Raw genomic sequence first — 21,003 nt, forward strand, 5'->3', positions numbered from 1 at the left:
AGACTCTCAGGGCTCCCTGCAGGCGCTCAGCTGGCCCTGGCCTGGAGCAGGCTGGGCAGCTCCCCAGCCCAGCTCCTTTCTAGACGCGCGAGGGCGTCTCCAGGGCCAGCCCTGGCCCCAGGCCAGCAAGACGCACACAGGTGCGCGGCCGGCCGTCCGGTGATCTCGGGGACAGCCAGGGACACGACACGGGGCCCCATAGAGCCAGCGAGCGAGCGAGCGAGCCGGGCGCCGCCAGCCGCGCACCTGCGCGGGGCCGGGGAGGAGCTGCAGCGCGGCCGGCGTCGCACGTCCTCCGGATGGAAGGCAACCTTCCCGGGGGGCCCCGCGCCAAGGGGGCCGCACCGCGTTTTTGCCGGGTGCGGTGGTTGCTCCTCCGGAGGCCGAGCGCAGGGCACGCGGGCCGCGGGACAGCCGCGTCCGCTCCCAGGAGCCCCGCGCGGTGCGCTGGCGGGCCCCGTTCTGTAGAACAAGCGCGCTCTCTAGTGGCGTCGGAACCCGGAGAGTCGCGCAAAGGCTGGGGGCACAGGGAGAGATGCCTACACACCCTCTCTCCCTCTCTCGCCATCATGGTCGCTCTCGCCCTCTGGGCCTATGGCAGAAAGGAGACCAGGCCTGCGTGTCCACACCTGCACCGTTAATGCTCAAGTCTCTGGCCTTACGGGCGCTGGGTGACGGTTCCGCTGTACCCACCTATTTCTATCCAGGACTTCGCCAAAGCGACCTCTTTTGCTGAGGACCTGGGCTGTGTGTTCGTGGACAGAGGGTGAGGGATGGACAGGACCGCGTCTGGGTCTCCCTCTCTATAGAGGGTGCAAGAAGAGCAGCAGTCAACAGCGATGGGACGTGCTGGGGGACAAGGGATCACCTTGCAGGTGCTTGCCCCTGACCCCAAGGACTAGTAGGAACTTAGGAAGGGAATTGCAAGGGGGAGAGAGTGTGGAGAGGGCTCTGGGCAGAGGGAACAACTTGTACCAAAGCCCTGAGAATAGAAGCCTGGGAAGATGGGGGGGGGGGGGGGTGCAGCATAAAATAGAAAGAGGTCGTGATTAGTGTGTGGTGGGATGGATAGAAGCAAGAGCCAGCCTCATGGGGCCTGGAGGCTTAGCTAAAGACCTGCTTATGAGGGTCTTGTGAGGACCGTGGACTGCTCTCAGGTCAGCGGGGAGACACTGGGCGTTTGTACAAGAAATGTCATGATCAGATCTCTATTTGCGCATGAACCCTCCAGAGGTGGTATTAAACTCAGCCTCGGGGTAGCTGTGAGACCGTGAAAAATATTCAAGCCCGAAAGGATCTTAGGGCTGCCTCCTCTAGTCCCTCAGCCCTCGGCTTATAGATGGGAAAAAACAGAGTCTGAGAGAAGTCAGAGAACTTTCTCAAGGTGCCTGCAGGAAGTTGTACTGATTCATCTCTAAAGTCCCTTGGTCTCTCACTCAAATCTCCAAATAGGCCAGCCTGACCCAGACATCAGCTCCCCAGGCCGCTCCCGAGAGGGCACCGAGTCCCCTGACACTGCTCCCATGAAAGTCCACCCCGACCACGGTCTCCAAGATTACTAAAGGGCATGCTCACGTACACTTGCGTCCCTAAGACCTCAGGACACTTGAAACCTTGCTTATTTATCCCTGGGTCTCAAGAGTCATCAAACAGGGATACCAGAGGTTATGGACAGGTGGAGGAGAGGGGGTGACCGGGCCAAGGGGCTCCCATGGAGACCTCGGAAGCAGAGGGCGTGAGTTCAGATTGAGATGTGGAATCCCATTTCAAATCATGCACAAGATCAAGAAAACACATTTTGAGAATTGGAAAGTATCTCAGGCTTTAGAAAAACAGAGGGTGATAGAACACACTTGTCCTAATATTTGGATAGTTTAAAAGCCCTCAGCAGCCCAGGCAAGCTAGGGAATTAAGAGACACAGTTCATCGTAGGCCGGATCATTTAGCATTTGGTTTGAGAAGCCATAGGCCAGCGAGGAGGTCCCAGATGTGATGGAAGTACGATAAGAAAGGTTTACCAAGACGGAAACATAATCCTGGTGAGCACCATCTGGAATCGGAGAGACAACAGGATTAGTGGCAAGAGGTGGCAAGAGGCCTGAATTTGAGACCTAGCTTAGCTACTGCTTAACTATGTGACCTTGCCCAAGCCACTTAACCTCCCTGACCCATCTCAGTAGTAAAGTTACAATAATACTACTACTTTGCCTTTGGAACTCACCGCACTTTTAGCAATTGTATGAGAGGAGGGAGACCAGCTAAGACTGGTGTTAAGGGTATCGGTGCCAATCCCAGGTCTACCACTCACTGACTGGGACACTTGGATAAAGTTTATAGCTACGTCTAAGCTTCACTATCCTCATGAAATGCAAGGGGCTGCTAACAGTTGCCTCCCTTGAGCATTGTAAGAGATTCCATGAGATCATTCAAAAAAAAAAAATCATCACCCATTGCCTTTTTCATAGAGCAGAAAACAAACTAAACTCACTGCCACCGAGTCGGTGCCGACTCTTAGTGAGCCTCTGGGGACGTGGGTAAAGTTGTTCCCTGTGAGTCCTGAGACTGTGATTCCTTCCTGGAACAGAAAACCACATCTTTCTACCTCGGAGCAGCCGGTGGATTAGAATTGCTGGCCTGTAGATTAGCAGCTCAACCCATAGCTACTGTGCCACCAGGGCTCCTTCTCCTAGACAGTGTTCAATAACTGGGGACTGTTACCATGCACACGATGCTGTTTGCTGGCTGACAAAGGGCCCCGTGTTAAATGAGTGAAAGAAATTGTAATACCTCACATGGTATAACTTCTGCTGGGAAGCAGAAGACATATTAAAAGAAACGCATGAGAGAAAAAACAGAGTGGAGGGGTGAGCACACAGCCTGACTTTCCTCCTGCAGGGACTTTGTAGCTAAGCACCGATGAGGCCTCGAGGTCCCCCAAAACCTGACTCGCATATTGACTCCATGGGCTTAGCTCGGAGATGGTCCGATAGATCAGTTGAGGGCATGAAAAACACTAGCACTGATCAATGGCTTCTTGTCAGGTTGGGATAAGGGATCTGGTGGAGGATAGTGAGGCTCAGCGATAATTCCAGTCTTATCTAACATCTCCATGAGCCGCTGTGATGAAGAGTAATTGGTGCCTTAATGAAATCTATAAAGCCCCTCAGGAAACCTCCAGGGAGCCTCATCAGGGCTGCAGGAGCTCAGCCCAGAGGGAAAGAGAGCATGCAAATGAACCCTTCAGACTTCCTTTTTACTTCTTCAAAAAATATACATGAAATCTGTCCCTAATTTGTGCCGAGCCATGAGCCCCATTGGCGGAGTGGGTACACACTGGGCGGCACACTGCAAGGCCAGCAGTTCGAAACCACCAGCGGCTCTCAGGGAGGAAGAGAGGACTGTTTACTCTGGTGAAGGTTTACTGTCTCAGAAACTCACAGGGGAAGTTCTACCCTGTTCTGTAGAGTTGCTCCAAGTCAGCATCAACTTGGCAGTGAGGATCTGAGTTAGGGGCCAAGCCAAGAGCCCTGGTGGCGCAGTGGTTAAACGCTCGGCTGTGGAAAGGTTGGCAGTCGGGCCTGGCGGCTGCTGCCTGACAAAAAAAGGCAGCAGTTTGCTGCCTTGCGGTCGACAGCCGTGGAAACCTCTCTCCTCTGGAGTCCTTGTGAGTTGGAATTGACCACACGACAAAGGCTTTGGGTGTTTGGGAAGGGCCGAACATCTTGACAGGGGCAAATGGCACAATCCCTTCCCTCATCCATCACAGCCCAGGGAGGGATCAGCCCCTAAACCAGGGCTGCAGGAGCTCAGCCCAGAGGGAAAGAGAGCATGCAAATGAAATCTGTCCCTAATTTGTGCCGAGCCAGGAGCCCCATTGGCAGAGTGGGTACACACTGGGTGGCACGCTGCAAGGTGCCCTAGAATCAGCCTCAACCCACAACACCCCGTGGTTGCAGAGCAAACCATAACCCCTAGGGTCTTCAGGGTGGTGGTCTCTTGGAAGTAGGCTGCCTGCCAAGGGGCCCTGGGCAGGGTGGGCCTCTAAACCCTGGAGCCATCCAGACCTCTTCCAGGGAGGGACCGAGGAACCTGAGGGTGTTAAGGGCCAGGGACAGGTACGGGTTGGGAGAGGCAGGGCTGCTCCCCCAACCTAGAGGTCAGAGAAGGTTCCCCAGTGTAGCTAACTCCTGGAGGACCGCCAGGACCCACTGCCGTTGGTCAGACAGAGAAAGAGCAGGGACTGTGTCCCCAAAGACCCAGAGGCAAAACTAGGGGTCCTTTCACTTGGTCCTGCTGAGCCAAGGGGACCTGGTCTCTTCAAGTAGGGAGGCTTCCTTTTTAATGTCAACAAATATCACAGCTCTCTGGCATTCTCGTCATTCTTCTCTTACAGGTATGTGTTGCCCCCCATCACCAAATCTATTAGGAATTTTGTAACAGTTTTTAGTAAACGTATATCTTATCAATCCCCACCATGCCAGCTTAGGTTTACATTTGAGCTCGATGTACTCCGCTTTTTAATGAAATATTGTATTTTAATCCAGACAGGATGCTACTTACATTTTCGCTTGAAACCACATTGCCCTCACCTAGGTGAGATAGACCCTCTGGTGGTGGAGTGGGTTACACATTGGACTGCTACTCGCAAGGTCAGCAGTTCAAACCCACCAGCCACTCTGTGAGAAAAAGATGAGGCTTTCTATTCCCGTAAAGAATTATAGTCTCAGAGACCATGCCCTAAAGGGTCATTATCAATTCAGCGACAATGAGTTTTGAGATGTAAAGTAGATGGGGGGCGGGGGGAAATGCCTTGGTGTTTTCTTCTCAGCAATCTTTGCTCATACAGAGAGTGAGTAAATCCTTGCAATAACCTCAGTGTGAGCCCACATCTAAAATGCAGACCTCATCTGCACCTGTATAAGAACAAAGGTACATCTGTAGACTCTGTCGACGCAGAAGGAATGGCCAGGACTGGGACTTTGAGTCTGCTGTTTATTCTAAAGCATGAGGGGTGGAGAACTGGTGCAAGTGCGCAGCAGTGCAGTGCAGTGGTGTCAACAGGCGACTCTGTCAGCGATGTTGAATGCCAGGGTGAGGAAGGCCAGGCTAGGGACCAAGAGATCGATCAGAGGCCTTTTCTGTAGCCCAGATCAGAGACCATAAAGGCCTGAACTAAAATAATAGCAGGGGACGGAGAGAAAGGAGCAAATTAGAAAGACATGGGAAAGGGGTTGATCTATTTTAGATATGAGACTCAGGATGAAGTCTTAGAGAGCTCTCAGATTCCTGCTCTGGGTAACTGGATCAATGGTGGCACCATCGCAAAAATAAATAAATAAAGGCAAAGAGCAGATTTCAAGGGGAAAACATCGTTTTTTCACCAGAAATCATGATTTTTGAAGTTCTCTTGGGATGTCCAAGTCAATCTGCTTAAGTTCAGAAGGATCCAGGCTGGGGATCCAGGTTTGGGGCGCATCAGTGCATGCATAGTGAGCAATCAAAGGCATGAGTGTGAGTAATGGCCCCCTGGGAGGAATATGGAGCCTGAGAAGAGAGGTATGTAGTGTGGAATAGCGCCCCCCCCTCCCGAAAGAAGCAACCTATAATAAATGCAGAAATGCAGAACAAAAGCCAAGAGAGAGAGAGGAGAGAGGAGGTACCATTGAAAGGGTCAGGATCACAGAGCAGCCACAAGAGACAAAAGGCTAACTGCACATCACAGCAGCAGAAACATTAACAGCAACATCGCTAACGTCTATGTATGTCTTGTCATGCGTTCTAAGTGCTTTCATATTACATGTCACTTCATTTGCACTACAACCTACATGGCATCTTATAAATGCAGACACTTCAGGGCAGAAAGTTAACCTTTAACGGGATTCGTCAAAGCCATCCTGCAAGTTAGTGACTTGGCTCCTGGAATTAAAGATTTCAGCCTAGTCTTCACCATGCACCCTGGATTCCACCCACAACAGAGTTTGCTTGCTAACCACACATGATGGAAATCAGAATGGAGCCTGTACCAGAATGACTACTTGTTAGCTATATAGATCTGAAACATTGTTTTGCACGTAAGGGATGGGACACCAAAAAGGCAAGGTAAGCCCATGCTCACATTTCAACAACACAGAGACATCAGTTATCCGAGGAGTCCTTTGTGCTGTGGGATAAGCATTAGGCTTCTAACCACAAAGTTGGCGGTTCAAACCCCTCAGCAGCTCTGAGGGAGAAAGATAGGGTGACCTGCTGGTGTTAGTCCAGGTCTACTAGAGAAACAAATCCAGGGAGACTCGTATGTGTATAAGAAAGAGCTTTATATCCAAGAGCAATTGAATATTGAGAAAACATCCCAGCCCAATTCAGATCAAGTCCATAAGTCCGAAATTAGCCCATATGTCCAATACCAATCTATAAAGTCCCCTTCACACTCACGAAACACATGCAATGATGCCAAATACAGGAAGATCACAGGCCAGTGGGTGGAAAGTCTTGTGGATCCAGTGGCAGTGTAGGCATCCCAGTGCTGGAGTGGGTCTCCACGTGGCTCCTCCAGCTCCAGGGCTTTAGCGTGGTGCCATGTATCTTATTAACAGGAGGTCTCCCAGGGAGTGAGCAGAGAGTCTGTGACCTGATTGACAGGCTTAAACTCCACCCCTTCACTCTTAATAGTCTCAAATTGACAACATATTATGCAACTACCACACTGCTCCTTTAAAGAGTCACACTCTTGGAAACCCTAGAGAGGGTCACTATGAATTGGTACCAATGCAGTAGCAATAGATAGAGTTGTTCAAAGCAAAGACCCGTGGACGCTAAGCAGACAGGACACAAGAAATAGCAAGTTCTACAGTGGAAGGGCACTGGCGGGGCACTAAATGAAATTGATACCAGGTCCAGTGTAGGAGAATACTGGCCAGAAATAAAGTTCACACAATGAACTTCCCAGGGTGCCCGTGGGAAAGGTTGTTTTTGTTATCAGGCCCTTGGCACTTCCACACCTTCGTTGACATCTGTCTCCTATGCTCCCCTCCTGTGTGATTGACACGCCTCATCTTGGCAGTTCTCTTGAGAATATTCTGTTTTGTTCTTCCTAATCAACAAGAGGTGACGGTGGGCTATCAAGTCTAACTCTTCGTACAGAACTGGATGCAAGCGTGAGCCATTACTAGGCTGGGTCAGATTAGATTAATCGATGACAGGCCTCTGATCCATTCAGCAATAACTGCCTCGTGCGTCCTTGTCTGCTGATCTAGCAACTCCAGCCAGGAAGGCTGGCAATGTTCTTTGCCATGATGTAGACCCAAGGGTTTGCTCTGGTGCACGCCCTGGTAAATGATCAGTTGGGAACTCCAGTCCCAGATGATGCACAAAAGGGAATTCAAATAAATCAGCATTGCCAGGGATTCATTCCAGTCACTGTTGAACGATACAGCATTTGCAGCATAGGGCAGGGTGTGTCCTAAGGTTTGTAAACAGTAATTTCGACGACTTGGTGTTTGGCATACTCATGAACACATACATTTAATATAAACTGACATGACTAGTGATTTAATATAATACTAACAGACACTTCCAGAAATGTCTGGAAAGAATGATATGTATCTAACACAAGAAGGTTTCATTTATGTATCGAGTGAGTTTCACTTTCTATTGGCTGTTGGAGAGTTCGCCATGCTTCAGACAGTCTGCACATGAGGTCTTAGCACAAGAGGACACGAAACTAATATCAATTTCTGGTGCAAAAAACCTGTCAGTCGTCCATCACTGAGAATGCTTCCAAATTTCTCTTCCAAGAAAGAAAGGGCACTAAGCCCTTTTGCATTTACATCTTATCAGAATATTTACCTCTCTGTGTAAAGAATTAGAATGAGTCCTCGAGGAAATAAATGAAATGAATATTTAGATAATAAAAATTATTCTGGTGTTTGTCTTTTTTCCCATTTCCTTCCAGACTGACTTTCTTAAGACATTACTTGATGTTGTTGACTCAGAAAACAAACCTTCTCTGAATACGGGAACTGAGCAGCTCCCCACAGAGATAAAGTGAACGTTCTATGTTTTTTCTTCACGATAACAATTATAGTTTCCTTTTCTCGGGGGGGGGGCCGACTGTGCATTCCCTCTTTCCAACCACCTCCCGTGACCGGGCACCTCTGCGCCTGTCTTGCACAAAGTGCATCCAAACGCATCTTCAGACCCATCATTGCCTCGTGGTTGCGTCCTGCTCTCTGACGTTGTTCTCACCCCCTTTGGGGATCAGCAGTAGCCCGGTGAGCTGAGAAGACGCTGTCTCAAAGTGAGTGCACAAGTTTCTAGCTATTTATTTCAAGGCCAAAAAACACATTTGTGGAGATCTTCAAAGGACTCATCATGCCAAAAATAGTAATAACAAGACATGTATTCCTGGCTGCCTTGTAAGTGCTATTTCTTTTGACTGTCCCAAGACATGAGGAGCTCAGCGGGCTTTGGGATATGCAGGAGGCCGTCTGTTAATCCCAGGGTGGAAGGTTCAAGCCTTCCTTTATGCAGGGCTGCTCTGAGTCCGAGTGGACTTGATGGCCGTGGGTTTTGTTTGGGTTTCGGCTCCCTCAGAAGAACTACTTCCATGTTCCAAATCCTTTTTGCCTGTTGTGATTGTTGTTGCTTGTTTTTAACCATTCTGTACTTAAGTTTTAGGTCTACAGAAAACTTGTGCAAGTCGTACAGAGTTCTCATATGCCCTTTCTCCCCCCCCACAGTTTCTCCCACCCTCATCGTGCATGCCTGTCGTACACGGATCATAACTCATGCACCAGTGGTGACAATCATGCGATCATGAACTACAGTCCACAATTACACCAGGGCTCACTCTAGGTATCATCGCACCATTCCTGGGTTTCAACAAATGCATCCTGTTATGTGCCCGTGGTTACGGTCTCATACACAATCCCGCCACACCTCCAAAGGACTGCGCGCACAGAGGATCAAAATGCTCTGGGCTCTCCACATCTTGGGCCTCCTACTAACCACGGATCTTTTCACAGTTTCTATGATTTTGTTTGCTATTTTTTTAGGGTAAATTAGGTGGGAGTTGACATTTCAGACTTTCAGTGTTGTACTCAGCCATTTAAGCTACGTATCTAGCCCCCTTCAACGTGCCCTACGCCCTCCCTTTCATATCTCTTTTCCCTTCCATGGATGACCCTCTTCCCTTTCAATGGCACCTGCCAGCCCTCTTGCCAACTATTTCATCTTCTCTTGCTTTTCCTCTCTGTCCTGGTCACCTCCAAAGTCTCTTTCCTTTGGTAGGAAACTCTTTGTCTTTTTTTAAGGTCCAAATTCAAATGAAAACTTATTTTATTCATTTTACTTGTCTTATGCAATGTATGACTTTTCACTTATTCAAAAAGATTTGCTAGGGTGTTGCTAAATTTTAAAAGTGACGTCACTTTAGATCCATATAAAATGAAATGACAGCAGCTAAGTAGAGGGCTCAAGGGAACACCCCCAGATTTTTTAAGAGGATTTGTAAATCTCGAAAGATAATTCCATAATTAACTTCCTTTTTAAAATGTAATTAATCAGAAGAGATTTTTCCCCCATTCTACACTTGAGTTGAATGAATGCCAACCACCCTGCTAGTATTTGCTAGTGTTAAATTATTCATAGACCTGCTCTTGTGAGTTTCCAAGGTTGTAGATCATCACGAGAGCAGAAAGCCTTAGCTTTCTCCTGCAGAGTGCTGCTGGCTTCGAACTGCTGGCCTTTTGGCTAGTAGCCCAATACATAACCCACTTCATCTAATAGTAATACAGCTATCATAGAATGTATTCCAAATCCTGCAACTATTTCTTGTTACAGTATAGAAGGCAAAATGAATGTCATAGAAAGTGAAACTATTTTAAAATCTGAAACTGTTGCATCTGCAGACCCTACAAATAACAGAAATATAAACCTCACTTTGTGGAATAGTTTATCGTGTTGAAAGAGGCCCAAGTGATTGTCAACATCACAATAGACCATTTGAAAAGTTGTGTCAAACGTTTCTGGATGGTTAACAAGATTATGTAGCTAGAATATTTTTGTAAGTACAAAGCCCTTGGTGAACATTATAAGAGGGAATGGCCACTGTATTCTCCATCGGTCGGCTCCATATAATGTTCTGTTTGAAGGATATAGGAAACATCAAAAGAAAGTACAAGGAATACACAGTCACTGTACCAAAAATAACTGGTTGACATTCAATCATTTCATGAAGCAGCATATGACCAAGAACTAATGATACCGAAGGAAGAAGTTCAAGCTGAACAAAGGCACAAATGAAAAGCAAGGGAATTGAGGAAATACCAATGAAAATGTTTCAACAAGCTGGGGGCACTCGTTCACCTATGCCAAGAAATCTGGAAGACAGCTACCTGGCCAACTGGCACGCCGAGGTCAGCAGAATTCAGAAATTATCAAACGATATTATTAATGTCACATGCAAATAAAGTTGTGCTCAAAATCTTCCATCAATGGTTGCAGCCGTCTGTCAACAGAGAGCTGCCAGAAATCCGGATAAAGAAGAGGACGTGGCAGGAGGGCTCTCGTTGCTGACGTCAGCTGGATCTTGGCGGACAGCAGAGACTACCAGAAAGATGCTCACTTGTGTTTTATTGACTATGCAAAAGCATTCAACTCTTGTAGAATCACAACAAACTCGTGGATCAACACAAACAATGGATAGCGTTGAGGAATCCCAGAACCCTTCGTTGTGCTCCTGCAGAACCAGGAGGTAGCCATTCGAATAAAACAAGGGAATGTTGCAGGGTTTAAGATCAGGAAATGTGTGCAGCAGGGTCGTATCCTTCCACCATACTCATTCCGTCTGGATGGTGAGCAGATAATATGAGATAAAACCGGATGATGTCAAGAAGAATGTGTCATTGGTATTGGAGGAAGGCTTAGTAACAACCTGAGCTGTGCAGATGACGCAGCTTTGCTTGCTGAACGCAAGGAGGCCTTGAAGCACTGCCTGATGAAGGACTATAGCCTCCAATCTGATTGCAACTCAATTAAGGAAAACCAAAATCTTCACAAGGGAGCCGATAAGCAACATCATGATAAAGAGAACAGAGTTTGATGTGGTCAAGGATTTCATCTTGCCTGGATCCCAGTCAATGCTCATGGAAGCAGCAGTCCAGAAATAAAGTGACACACTGCGGTGGCTCAAGTTGCTGCACAAGGACCTCGTTAAGGTGTTGAAGAACAAGGATGTCACTCAGAGCACTAAGGTGTGCCTGGCCCACGTCAGGGTATTTTCAGTCACCTCACATGCATCGGGGCCTCTAACTGCAGTAGGTCAGTCATTTGAAACCACACGCCTCTCTGAGGGAGGAAGCCGAGGCTTTCTACTCCCACAAAGAGTTACAATTTGGAAACTCACAGGGACAGCTCTACCCTGTCTGTGGGGTCGCTATGAGTCTAATTGCGGTAGGCAGTGAGCGATTATAAGTCATATGCGTGTGAAAGTCGGGCATCGGCTAAGGAGCACTGCAGAAGACTAAGGGCAACCTCAGAAGAATCGATCCATTTGGATGTGGTGAGGCCAAGAATATTGAAAGTACATGGACAGTCAGAAGCACAAACAGATCTCTCTTTCAAAAAGCACAGCACGAATGCTCCTTGGAAGCCAAGAGGGGAAGACTTCGTTCAGGAACTTTGGAGGTGTTATTGGAAAAGGCCATCATCCTCGGTCGAACAGAGGACAGTGGCAAAGAGAAAAACCTGAAACAAGGTGGATGGACACAGTGGCTACCACTGTGGGCTCGTGCATAAGAGCAATCGTGAGGGTGGTGCCGGACGGGGAGGCGTTTCCTTGTCACGCCTGGGATTGCTACGAGTGGAAACAGACTTGAAGGCTGCTAACAACAGCAAGACCCACCTGTGTTTCTATCGCAGCCCAGAGCCCTCTCCTCACCCCTCCCCGATGAGTAGGTGTCTTTGCCAGACACGGTCACCCGCATTCAGAAGCAATCACTCTCTGCATAGCAGACAAGGTCAGTTCTGAATTCTCCCAGCCCCAGAACATCCAGGGCAGGTCTGTCTCTTCACCAGAAACTCCTCATCCCACCCAGGTCGAATCCATCCAGCAATTGCAGCAGGGGGAGGAAGGCTGCTCTCCCTGGCCGGTCAGATCTGGGCTCAGCTCAATCCCACTGAAGCCTGGAGCTGCTTCTCTGCCTCGCTTTCCCCTGGGAGCCGTTTACAACCCGCTTGTGGTATCTCTGGGAATTCACTGCTCTAGTGGGCATGGGTCTCGATTAGCTCTCCCTAAACCTGTCTGTCATGCATAACACAGAAGGAACGCCGCACGAAAACCTTTCTATCAATTTATAACATGTCTTCTCTTTTACAACTTCAATGATTGCATGGTGACGTTATTGCCCGGAGTTTGGGCAAGCCATCATGATGCGCGCTGATTTTGGGAGAGTGACTCCCACGTTGTTTCCAGCTAGTAGCGTAGCTCTGATCTTTTCTTCCGACCCGTAGCACTGAGCTTCCCCCTGGGCACAGACGCCCCTGCAGAAAGAGCTGGGAGGAGTCGGGCGTCTGGACCGCAGGCCACAGGTGGGGGGCACGTCTCTGGAATCCAGCCTCAGAGGAGCGGGGTCTCATCTTGCTCGCTAAATTCGCTCTGGCTCCTCCTTCCTTCTCAGGCTTGAACGCGGTTGACAAACACGGCAAGCAAGCTTGGGAACGTGTGATCGCACACGTATCTGCTTTCCAACCTATAGTGCTGCTCACATGGAAACGCCCGTGGCATATCAAACAGGAAACTTCCCTCTTAGAGGAGGAGGCATCGAGTTGCTTGGTGCAGCCCTCGATGTGCAGCGTGCTGACGGCAGCGGTCTGCTAGTCTGTGGAAAGCACGGTTTACTTTGGAATCAGATGGAAGGTTTTCTGAAAGCATGGAGCCTGCGCATCATTGGAGGAGCCCAGGTGGCGCGGTGGCTAAAGCGCTCAACCACCCACCAAAAGGTGGTTTGAACCCAGCTGCTACTCTTTGGGAGAAAGATGGCCGTGTGCTTCCATGGAGATGTTCGGCCTTGGAAAGCCCACGCAGCGGTTCTCCACCTTCCTCATGCCGCGACCCTTTCGTGCAGTTCCTCATGTGGTGCTGACCCGCCAACCATAAAATGATTTTCGTGGCTACTTCCTCACTGTCATTTTGTTGCTGCGATGAATAATGGGGCGACCTCTGTGAAAGGGTCGTTCGACCCCCAAAGAGGTCTCGACCCCACAGATTGAGAACCGCTGGCCTAGGGGGTCGTTCTACCCTGCCCTGGAGGGTTGCTGCAGGAGTCGGAATCGATTGGAGAGAAAGAGGGTTTGGGTTTGGGAGTTCTGCATCCTTGGGAGCCCCTGGGTGGCATAAAGGGTTATCAGCCTCAACTCCTGACCCAAACGTTGGAGGTTCAAGTCTACACAGAGGTGAAAGGTCTGGTGATCTACTTTCCCAAAGCCAGCCATTGGCCACGGTACGGAGCACGGTTCTACATTGGCACGCATGGGAGCACCTTGAGCTGGGATCTACTCCGTGGCAACGGGTGCCAGTGTGCCCCACTGGACGAGTCCAGAGAGGAGAGTCAGCCCGAACTGCCAGGGCCCTTTGGTTAATGGTGCAGAGGGCTGGGCGTGAAAGGGCTGCCGTCGCCTTAGTGATGGTCTGTCGTCTTATGACTTCAAGAAACGTCCCTACTCTCTGGACATCGCTCCTTACCTTGCGGGTGGTGAGGGTGACTGAGTGGGCGATCCAGGTGAAGCTCCCATCCAGAGTCGGGGGCACAGGGAGTGTCAGCTGTCCCCGCATCAGGTAGAGTGTGGGACGCTCACTTACCATAACACACCTACCTCCGTCTTCTCTCCCTGCAGGTCAGTGCAGCTGAACGGCCAGCCTTTAGTGATGGTGGACGATGGGACCCTTCCAGAACTGAAGCCCCGCCCCCTGCGGGCTGGCCGGACACTGGTCATCCCTCCAGTCACCATGGGCTTTTATGTGGTCAAGAACGTCAATGCTTTGGCCTGCCGCTACCGATAAGCCGCCCTCACACCCACTATCCACCCGGGGCTGGCTGGACCGCTTTCCACTTTTCCGCCCTCTTACCGCCCTTCCTTTTCAGACCCCTTCTTAGCAGCATCTGCCCATCCTGCTGGGATCCACAGACTTGCCCTCCTAAGAGACTAACTATCGTAGTGCAAGCTTAGCCTAGGTAGGTCACGTCCATCCACATCGTCTCCGCCTGCAAACGGATGAAGGTATGTGGGCAGAACCTCCCCGAGCCACATGCATGCACCACGAGGACGACCTGGCACTGCCCACATCTCTCCAACCCCTCTCCCTGGTCCTGGCCGTGCAAGCCCAACCACTGCCTCTGGGCGCCGGAGGGGGCCAGGGCCAACCCAGGTGGGCCCGCGAGAGGCCAACCCTCTTCCTCTGCCTGTGTTCTGCTGCTGCCCCGAGTTTCCGATCACCTCTGGGTCACAAGGGGCGCCGGTGGGTGAGTCGGTGCGGTCCTGCTGGGTGAGCTGTGGATGTAATTTCCTGGCTGATGGATGAGTGTGTGCATCTGGGTTTCTGACAGTGGTATCAATCACCTCAGTCCTCCGGGAAGCGAGTGCTTCGAAAGTAAAATTACAGTCCTACCGTGGATTGTATAAAGAAGGTTCTATTCCTCCGCGAATCCAGATGCCCCCTTGGGGCATGGGGGATGGGAGGCAGGTAACACGATTCAGGAAGTGGAGAGCAAGACATTAAGCACCTCTAAAAGCTATCCTCCTCCTCCACGCTGCTCTGAGAATGGAAGTTCTAGTACAAAGAGGGGAAAGAAAACGCACACACGCTCCCCAGCCAAACAAAGCAAATCAGACGTGTCCCCAAATCAAGACACCCTTAGAGCCTCGCTAGGGTCCATGCGGTGTGGCTTCCGAGGTCAGAATCACCCGGTGGCCTCTTCCCAGGGAGCTGTGTGTCTCTGGAAGCCAAGCAGCAAATCGCGGTCACGTGTGGTCATGAAAGCTGGCCGGGCTCATCTTTGCCACCCAGGTTTGCAGAGAGCAGGGTGGTCCGTTCACCCCTCTGGAGCAGGAGGGGGCTTGGAGACCGAGGAGCGGGGGCACACGTGTGGCGTTCCCAGCCTGCGGTGGCCAGCCCGCTGTGACTGCTGCAGGTTTGTCTCCGCGGGCCCGGCAGGGGGCAGAGGAGAGAGCAGGGCAGGTGGGCCGTGAGTTCCAGAGGAGAGCTTGGTGGACCTCCACCACAAGTCACCACTGAATTGGCTATCTTCTCCGGGGACAGGCGCACTATGAAAAGGCAGGCCATGGAGGCCATGACGCGTCTGCTGGGGTCCAGTGAAGATGGAGACTGTGAAGGACAGACAGAAGTGAGACAGAGGGGCACCTGGCTGAGGCCAAAGGCTGGGGGGCTACCTTAAGAGGCCAGGGGTTAAGGGTTAGGGTGCAGTCTGCAAAGTGAGTGGTGAGGCAGGAAGCCTGAGAAGGTTTGTGAGAGAAGACGTGTCCCAGCTCAGCCTGGGAAGGTGAGCGAGGAAAGCCGACAGGCTAACGTGGTGTGCCAGGCAGACCGTGGGCTAGCGTTGGGACTTGTCACTTATGTAGTAGGAGTGGGACCATGGCAGGCGTTGGGTGGTGGGAGTGAGAACATGGGGGACCACCGGGCTGGGTCTGGCCTCTGACGTGCTTTGCATGGAAGCTGCTAGAGAGAAAGAAGCAGATCCCAAAGGGCCGCCTAGTCTGTCGATCCAGGCACCTCCGGTGGAAGCCTCCCCTCTGAGAATGTGACACAAGAGAAGCTGCCAAGACCAGGGGGTTAGATCGGAGAGAGCAAACACAAACTGAGGGGGAGAGAGGGGAAGAGGGCCCCCAAACGAAATGGTTTCCCAAACTTCTTAAAGTGGATACAGGCACAAGTGTATGGAAAGCTCTTCCAGGTACCAGTGCAGGTGTGGCTGCAGGGCCCGTGGTCATCACCAAGGTCACCTGGAAAGACCTTGCCCAGGACCACCCAGGGGAATGGGGTGGGAGCTCTGAGTACTCCAGAGACGGCCACTGCTGCCCGGCCCCTGCACTGCTTCACCAGACCCTGCCTGGAATCCTGCCAGAGCCGCTCTTCCGTCCTTGTTCTGCCCGATCAGATACCGGCTGGAATGAAAGCAACTCGTCTGGAAAAAAGACCAAAACAACTTTTTTATTAATCGGGAGTTACTACATGGATCATATCATTCCATCGTTCAGTCCCATCCAGCAGAAATGTACAATTGCCACCACAGTCCGTTTCCAGCCCTTCATGGAGAGGGTGCTGAGGCAAGGCCAGCCAGTCACCTCTCCGCAGGCTCCACTCCTGCGGGACAGCAGGGGACACTCCCCGGGAAGGAGGTGCTGGCTCCTCACTGCGCTGCTACCCTCGTGGAATACCGGTGGTTCCTGCTTCCTTCGTCCTTCTCTGTACATTAAATGCTGCTCCAAAGAGGGTTATGTTTTGTCTATTCTTCTAGCTAACCAAAAAAAAAAGTGGGGGGAGAGGAGGGGATGACTGAATTTTATGTTCAGAGTCCCGGAACGCTAACTTTGCCAACAGACTCGCGGCAAACAATGAAGGTACCTTGTGCAGGGAAAGCCAAGAGACTCCTCGTACTGTCACATTCCATAGAGGCTTCCGTTTCGGACCTGGGGACTTTCTCGTTTCAAGGCCAAAAATGAGAAAACCAAACAGGCACGCCGTGCCAGCAGTGTGCCACGTGCCAGTGTGCCAGGTCTTTCTTCCACAGCACCCCTGGGCGGGTTTGAACCTTCAACCTTTAGGCTTGCAATGACAAATCGCTTGTGCCACCCAGGGGCCCACTTCAAAGCAGGCGGCTATCAAACCAAGGGGACTGTTCTTTAGAACGGGGATTTCTTATCGCCAGCACCCTAAAAGGCAGGCTGGGACCAAAGTCCCATCACTTGCTAAGTCAAGCGCTCAGCTTACCAAATTGCTCCCCTGCCCTCGCGTCTCTGAATCAGATCCCCAGCCTAAACGAAGCCGTGGCTGAGAGATCCGCTTTCTTTTAAAGCCTAACATGCTCATTACAAAGAGTCACGATGCAGAATGAGAGCGTGGTGCCGGTCCTTGCGATGGTTTGCTCCTTCCCCTGCCTCTGGGAATGATCCTCTTCCTCGTTTCTTATCAAGAAGGTTCAGAATAAATTCTCATTGCTATACTGAAGAGTCCGTCCCAATTCTTCTCGTGCCTTGAGAACGCTGTCACAGTGGGAGATGCGTGTTATTCCTGACAGGACACGGCGTAGAAACCCCAAAACTAGGTGACTATGCAACGAAGGCCCCAGGGCTCTCGTCGCTCCACGCTCCCGCCCCCGCCCAATAGTAGAGTGATCCTGACAGGTGGCCTGAGAGCGGCCAGCAGCAGCCCAGAAGCTGTCCGCTGATTCTAGATGGGAGGACTCCTCAAACTCACTACGCCAAGAGCCTCGGCAGCCTCCTGGGGATGGGACGCCTCCTGGGGCCAGGACTCGGGATTTGGGAGGACTGTGACCTGTCACACTCCAAGCATGCTCTGGGGCAGAGCCCGTCTGCAGGGGGGTGCCTGTGTCTGGGGCGGATGCAGTTCCAGCATGCACGTTCCATATCCATTGAGAGTGGCTTTATTTCTGAAACAGGGAAAAAGCAGAGGTTAATTTCAGCAGAAGCTTTGATCGGCTTGATCCCTCAGAAAGTACGAACACAGAGGATTCTGGGACAAGGAAGGAAGGAAGGAAGGAAGGAAGGGCCAACATTTCAAAATAGCAATAGAGCCGCTAAACGGTTGAGAGGTGGCTTTGGGGAGTCCATAGAAGGTCCTAAGCATTTAGAAGGTCCTAAGCCTGGCTTCCTGCACGTAACCCCCCCCCCCCCACCTAGGAAAAGATCCTGGTCTGGTGACTGCCCCGGTGCCCCTTTCCACCAGCCTGCTCACCCTTCTACAGCCTCACCTCTGCTACCTCCTCGGTGCCCAACCCAGCGGGCAGGGGAAACCGAGGGCCTGAGAGAAAATCCAGGTTTTATTTTTTTAAATTCAGTTTTGATCTTAGAATTGTTTGTAATCTTTTCTTAGGATATTCCAGACTTGAAAAATAAAATAGGGAGGGGTTCTCCAAAAAGATGCCATGCTAAAATGAGGGATTTTATGGTTAGTATAAGGTAACCGTGGTGATTAAACTGCTAACTGAACATCGATCACCTGGGAAATCCTATGAGACCAGTGCCACCCACCAGACGTGATGATGCGTCTTGGGTAAGTAGCTAAGCCCATCATTTTGCATTCATGCCCACACTAACCTCATGCACACGCATGAGTTGTCCCCAAGGGTACTGCTCCTGTCCTCCCACCGCCACCCAGAAGTGTGGAAGCCTTCCTTCCCTTTTCATAACAAATAATACATCCAGTAACAATTGCCCTATAGGTAGTATGTGCAATTCCCACTGAAAAACAAAGAGTCAAAATACAGCAAACCAACTGCTTTGGCACCTGGAAGACCGGGGCATTTGGGAGAGGCTGACCGAATTCCCTGTGACCAGTTCATGAAGAAATCCTACCATCATTTAGACCCAGTCTGGTGAAGGGGGGTGAAGGGAAGGGCATTCCTTATAGCCCACCTGGGTGCCCCCATCACTCACACCACTCCTCTAGTCAGTCATGGGAATATTCTGGGAGTCTTTTGCAAGTTGTCAATTCCATGTGATAAATCATGTTTGGGGAGGACACTAGAAGGAAATCTCAGTTTTATTCATCTGAAAACTGAGAAGATGAATACTGGAACACTTCCCAGAAATCACTGCTTCTTTGTGCAAAGGGTTTTCACAGGTTATACGAAGGCTTTATGAACCTGGTAATTTGTAGAGCATTTGGGTCCATGAGGTAGCCTCTATTGTGAGGCTACGTTGTGGAAGTAATAAAATGTGACTAGCCTTTCTTTCCTAACCTATAATTGTGCTCATTTTTTTCTTGTTGAGAATATGCGCACAGCCAAACACACGCCAGTTCAATCGTTTCTACTTGTAACCACCTAGTGACATGGATTTCACCCTTCAAGCTGATTCCATTGATTACATCCCTCCCTTTCTGAGTTATCTCTCCTCCATTCACACAGACTCACTGCCTGCTGGGGCCTCCGCTTAATCTTTCCAGTGACTGTTGTCAATTGTATCTGATCAGGTCTTCTGAATAACCTCAGTGTCTGTTCTCAATATGTTCTATGGTCAGAGGGGATACTGGTGTCCACACTCCACCTTGCCCTGACTCATGGATGACTTGCCCCAGGCTGTGGATCTGCCATCTCCCTCCCACCACAAGCGTTGCCTCCAGGACTCTAGGTGGAAATTAAATTTTAAATTCTAATTTGATGTCATTGAATTGTGTTAGCTAGAGCACCTGTTAGCTCCACACCAGAGAAACCCCAGGATCGTAACTGCATTAAAGCGTGGGTCCAGCTCACGGCTCAGGGAAAGTTCAGTTGGTGGTGATGAAAAGTAGATGTGGAGATAGCTCTGTCCGTGTGGTCATCTAGGGACCTTTGGCCTTCACGGTTGCTGTGGGCATCTATGAGAAGTTGACAGACAAGGAGAGGGACATTGGAGAATCCATGGAAGCATCTTCAGGATTTAACTTGAGATTGGTGTAAATCCCTCCCACTCAATTCCATCTGACAGAAGCCAGTCCCATGGTTCCATTTAGCTATGACCACAGAAGAGACTGGAGTCTAGGAAATGAGGTTCCTAGATGGGCAGCCACTTCCCTCCTCACCATCAACAAGCATATAGATGTATAAAATGTTATGTGTCCAGTAAAGCCACAGCAGCATCTAGGGGGAGGAGCTAGGGTGGAATTGAACTGCCAGTCTCTGGGTTAGCAACCAAGAGCTTAACTATTGCACTATCAAGGCTCCTTAATAACAACTCTATGCCTTGGGAAAGAAACACAAAACTTGAAACAGCTTGGATCCAGGGAGCCATTCAAAGATGTTAGGTCTCTCCAGTTGATTTGCCATCGAGTGACTGTTTTAAAACACTCTGTGGTAGACTCAAAGGTTTTTGTTTTGTTTTGTGTCTCGCATGCTTCATAAAGAAGTTTTCATTCCCATCTTGCCCCAGTCCTCAAACCCTGCCCCTCTTGACTGAATCTTGACGGATTTTTATCAGAAAACAATGGGCTGTTCCACTGCTGTCCACTTAGGGTGCACGTGATATCAGATGCTGTGGCTTTACTGGGCACACTCAGTTTTATACACATACACATTTGCTGATGGCCGGGAGGCTTAAAGCACATGCTGCTGAAGATCTAGGGCTGCAGCCTTCAGTTTGGATGACAACTCCATGTAAAGAAAACTGAAATCCTCACAACTGGACCAGTAGGTAACAGCACGGTGAACAGAAAAGATCGAAAGTTGTCAAGGCTTTTGTCTTGCTGGGATCCACAATCAATGCTCATGGAACCAGCTCTGAGGTGATGAAATGTCTCATTGCACTGGGCAAATCTGCTGCAGAAGCCCTCTTTCGGGTGTTGAAAAGCAAGGATGGTACTTTGAGGACTAAGGTATGCCTGATCCAAGCCAGGGTGTTTTCAGTCACCTCATACGTATGTGGAAGTTGGACATTGGATATGGAAGGCCAAAGAAGAAGAACTCAATAATTGGAATCATTTTTCTGGTAAAGAATATTGAAAGTACCATGGAACGCCAAAGGAACCAATAAATCTGTCTTGGAAGAAGTACAGCCAGCGTGCTCCTTAGAGGCAAAGATGGCAATACTTGGACATATTTTGGACATGTCAGGAGAAGTCTCTGGGAAAGGACATCATGGTTGGTAAAGCATTGCATTGACAAGGGACAGTGTAAGACACAAAATAACAACAATAATATATCCTTGATCAAGGATTCATGAGAGGGGGGAGGAGTGGAAAAAAGAGGAGCTGATACCAAGATCTCAAGTAGA

At 50.1% G+C, this 21,003-nt stretch overlaps 1 protein-coding gene across 1 annotated transcript in view; it reads left to right on the forward strand.

The window, feature by feature from the left end:
* HPSE2 (heparanase 2 (inactive)) overlaps positions 1–16,499 on the forward strand; it is a 668,247-nt gene extending 651,748 nt beyond the window's left edge. The window contains exon 12 of the mRNA XM_004701008.2: positions 13,894–16,499. Within this exon, the coding sequence (XP_004701065.1) occupies positions 13,894–14,059 (166 nt within the window). The 3' untranslated portion in view covers positions 14,060–16,499. The remainder of the gene's footprint in view (positions 1–13,893) is intronic.
* Positions 16,500–21,003: the final 4,504 nt, after the last annotated feature.

This window comes from Echinops telfairi, unplaced genomic scaffold, assembly GCF_000313985.2.
Source record: "Echinops telfairi isolate 266 unplaced genomic scaffold, ASM31398v2 ScPeMD7_70;HRSCAF=299, whole genome shotgun sequence".
In the NCBI taxonomy this organism is placed as follows: domain Eukaryota; kingdom Metazoa; phylum Chordata; class Mammalia; order Afrosoricida; family Tenrecidae; genus Echinops; species Echinops telfairi.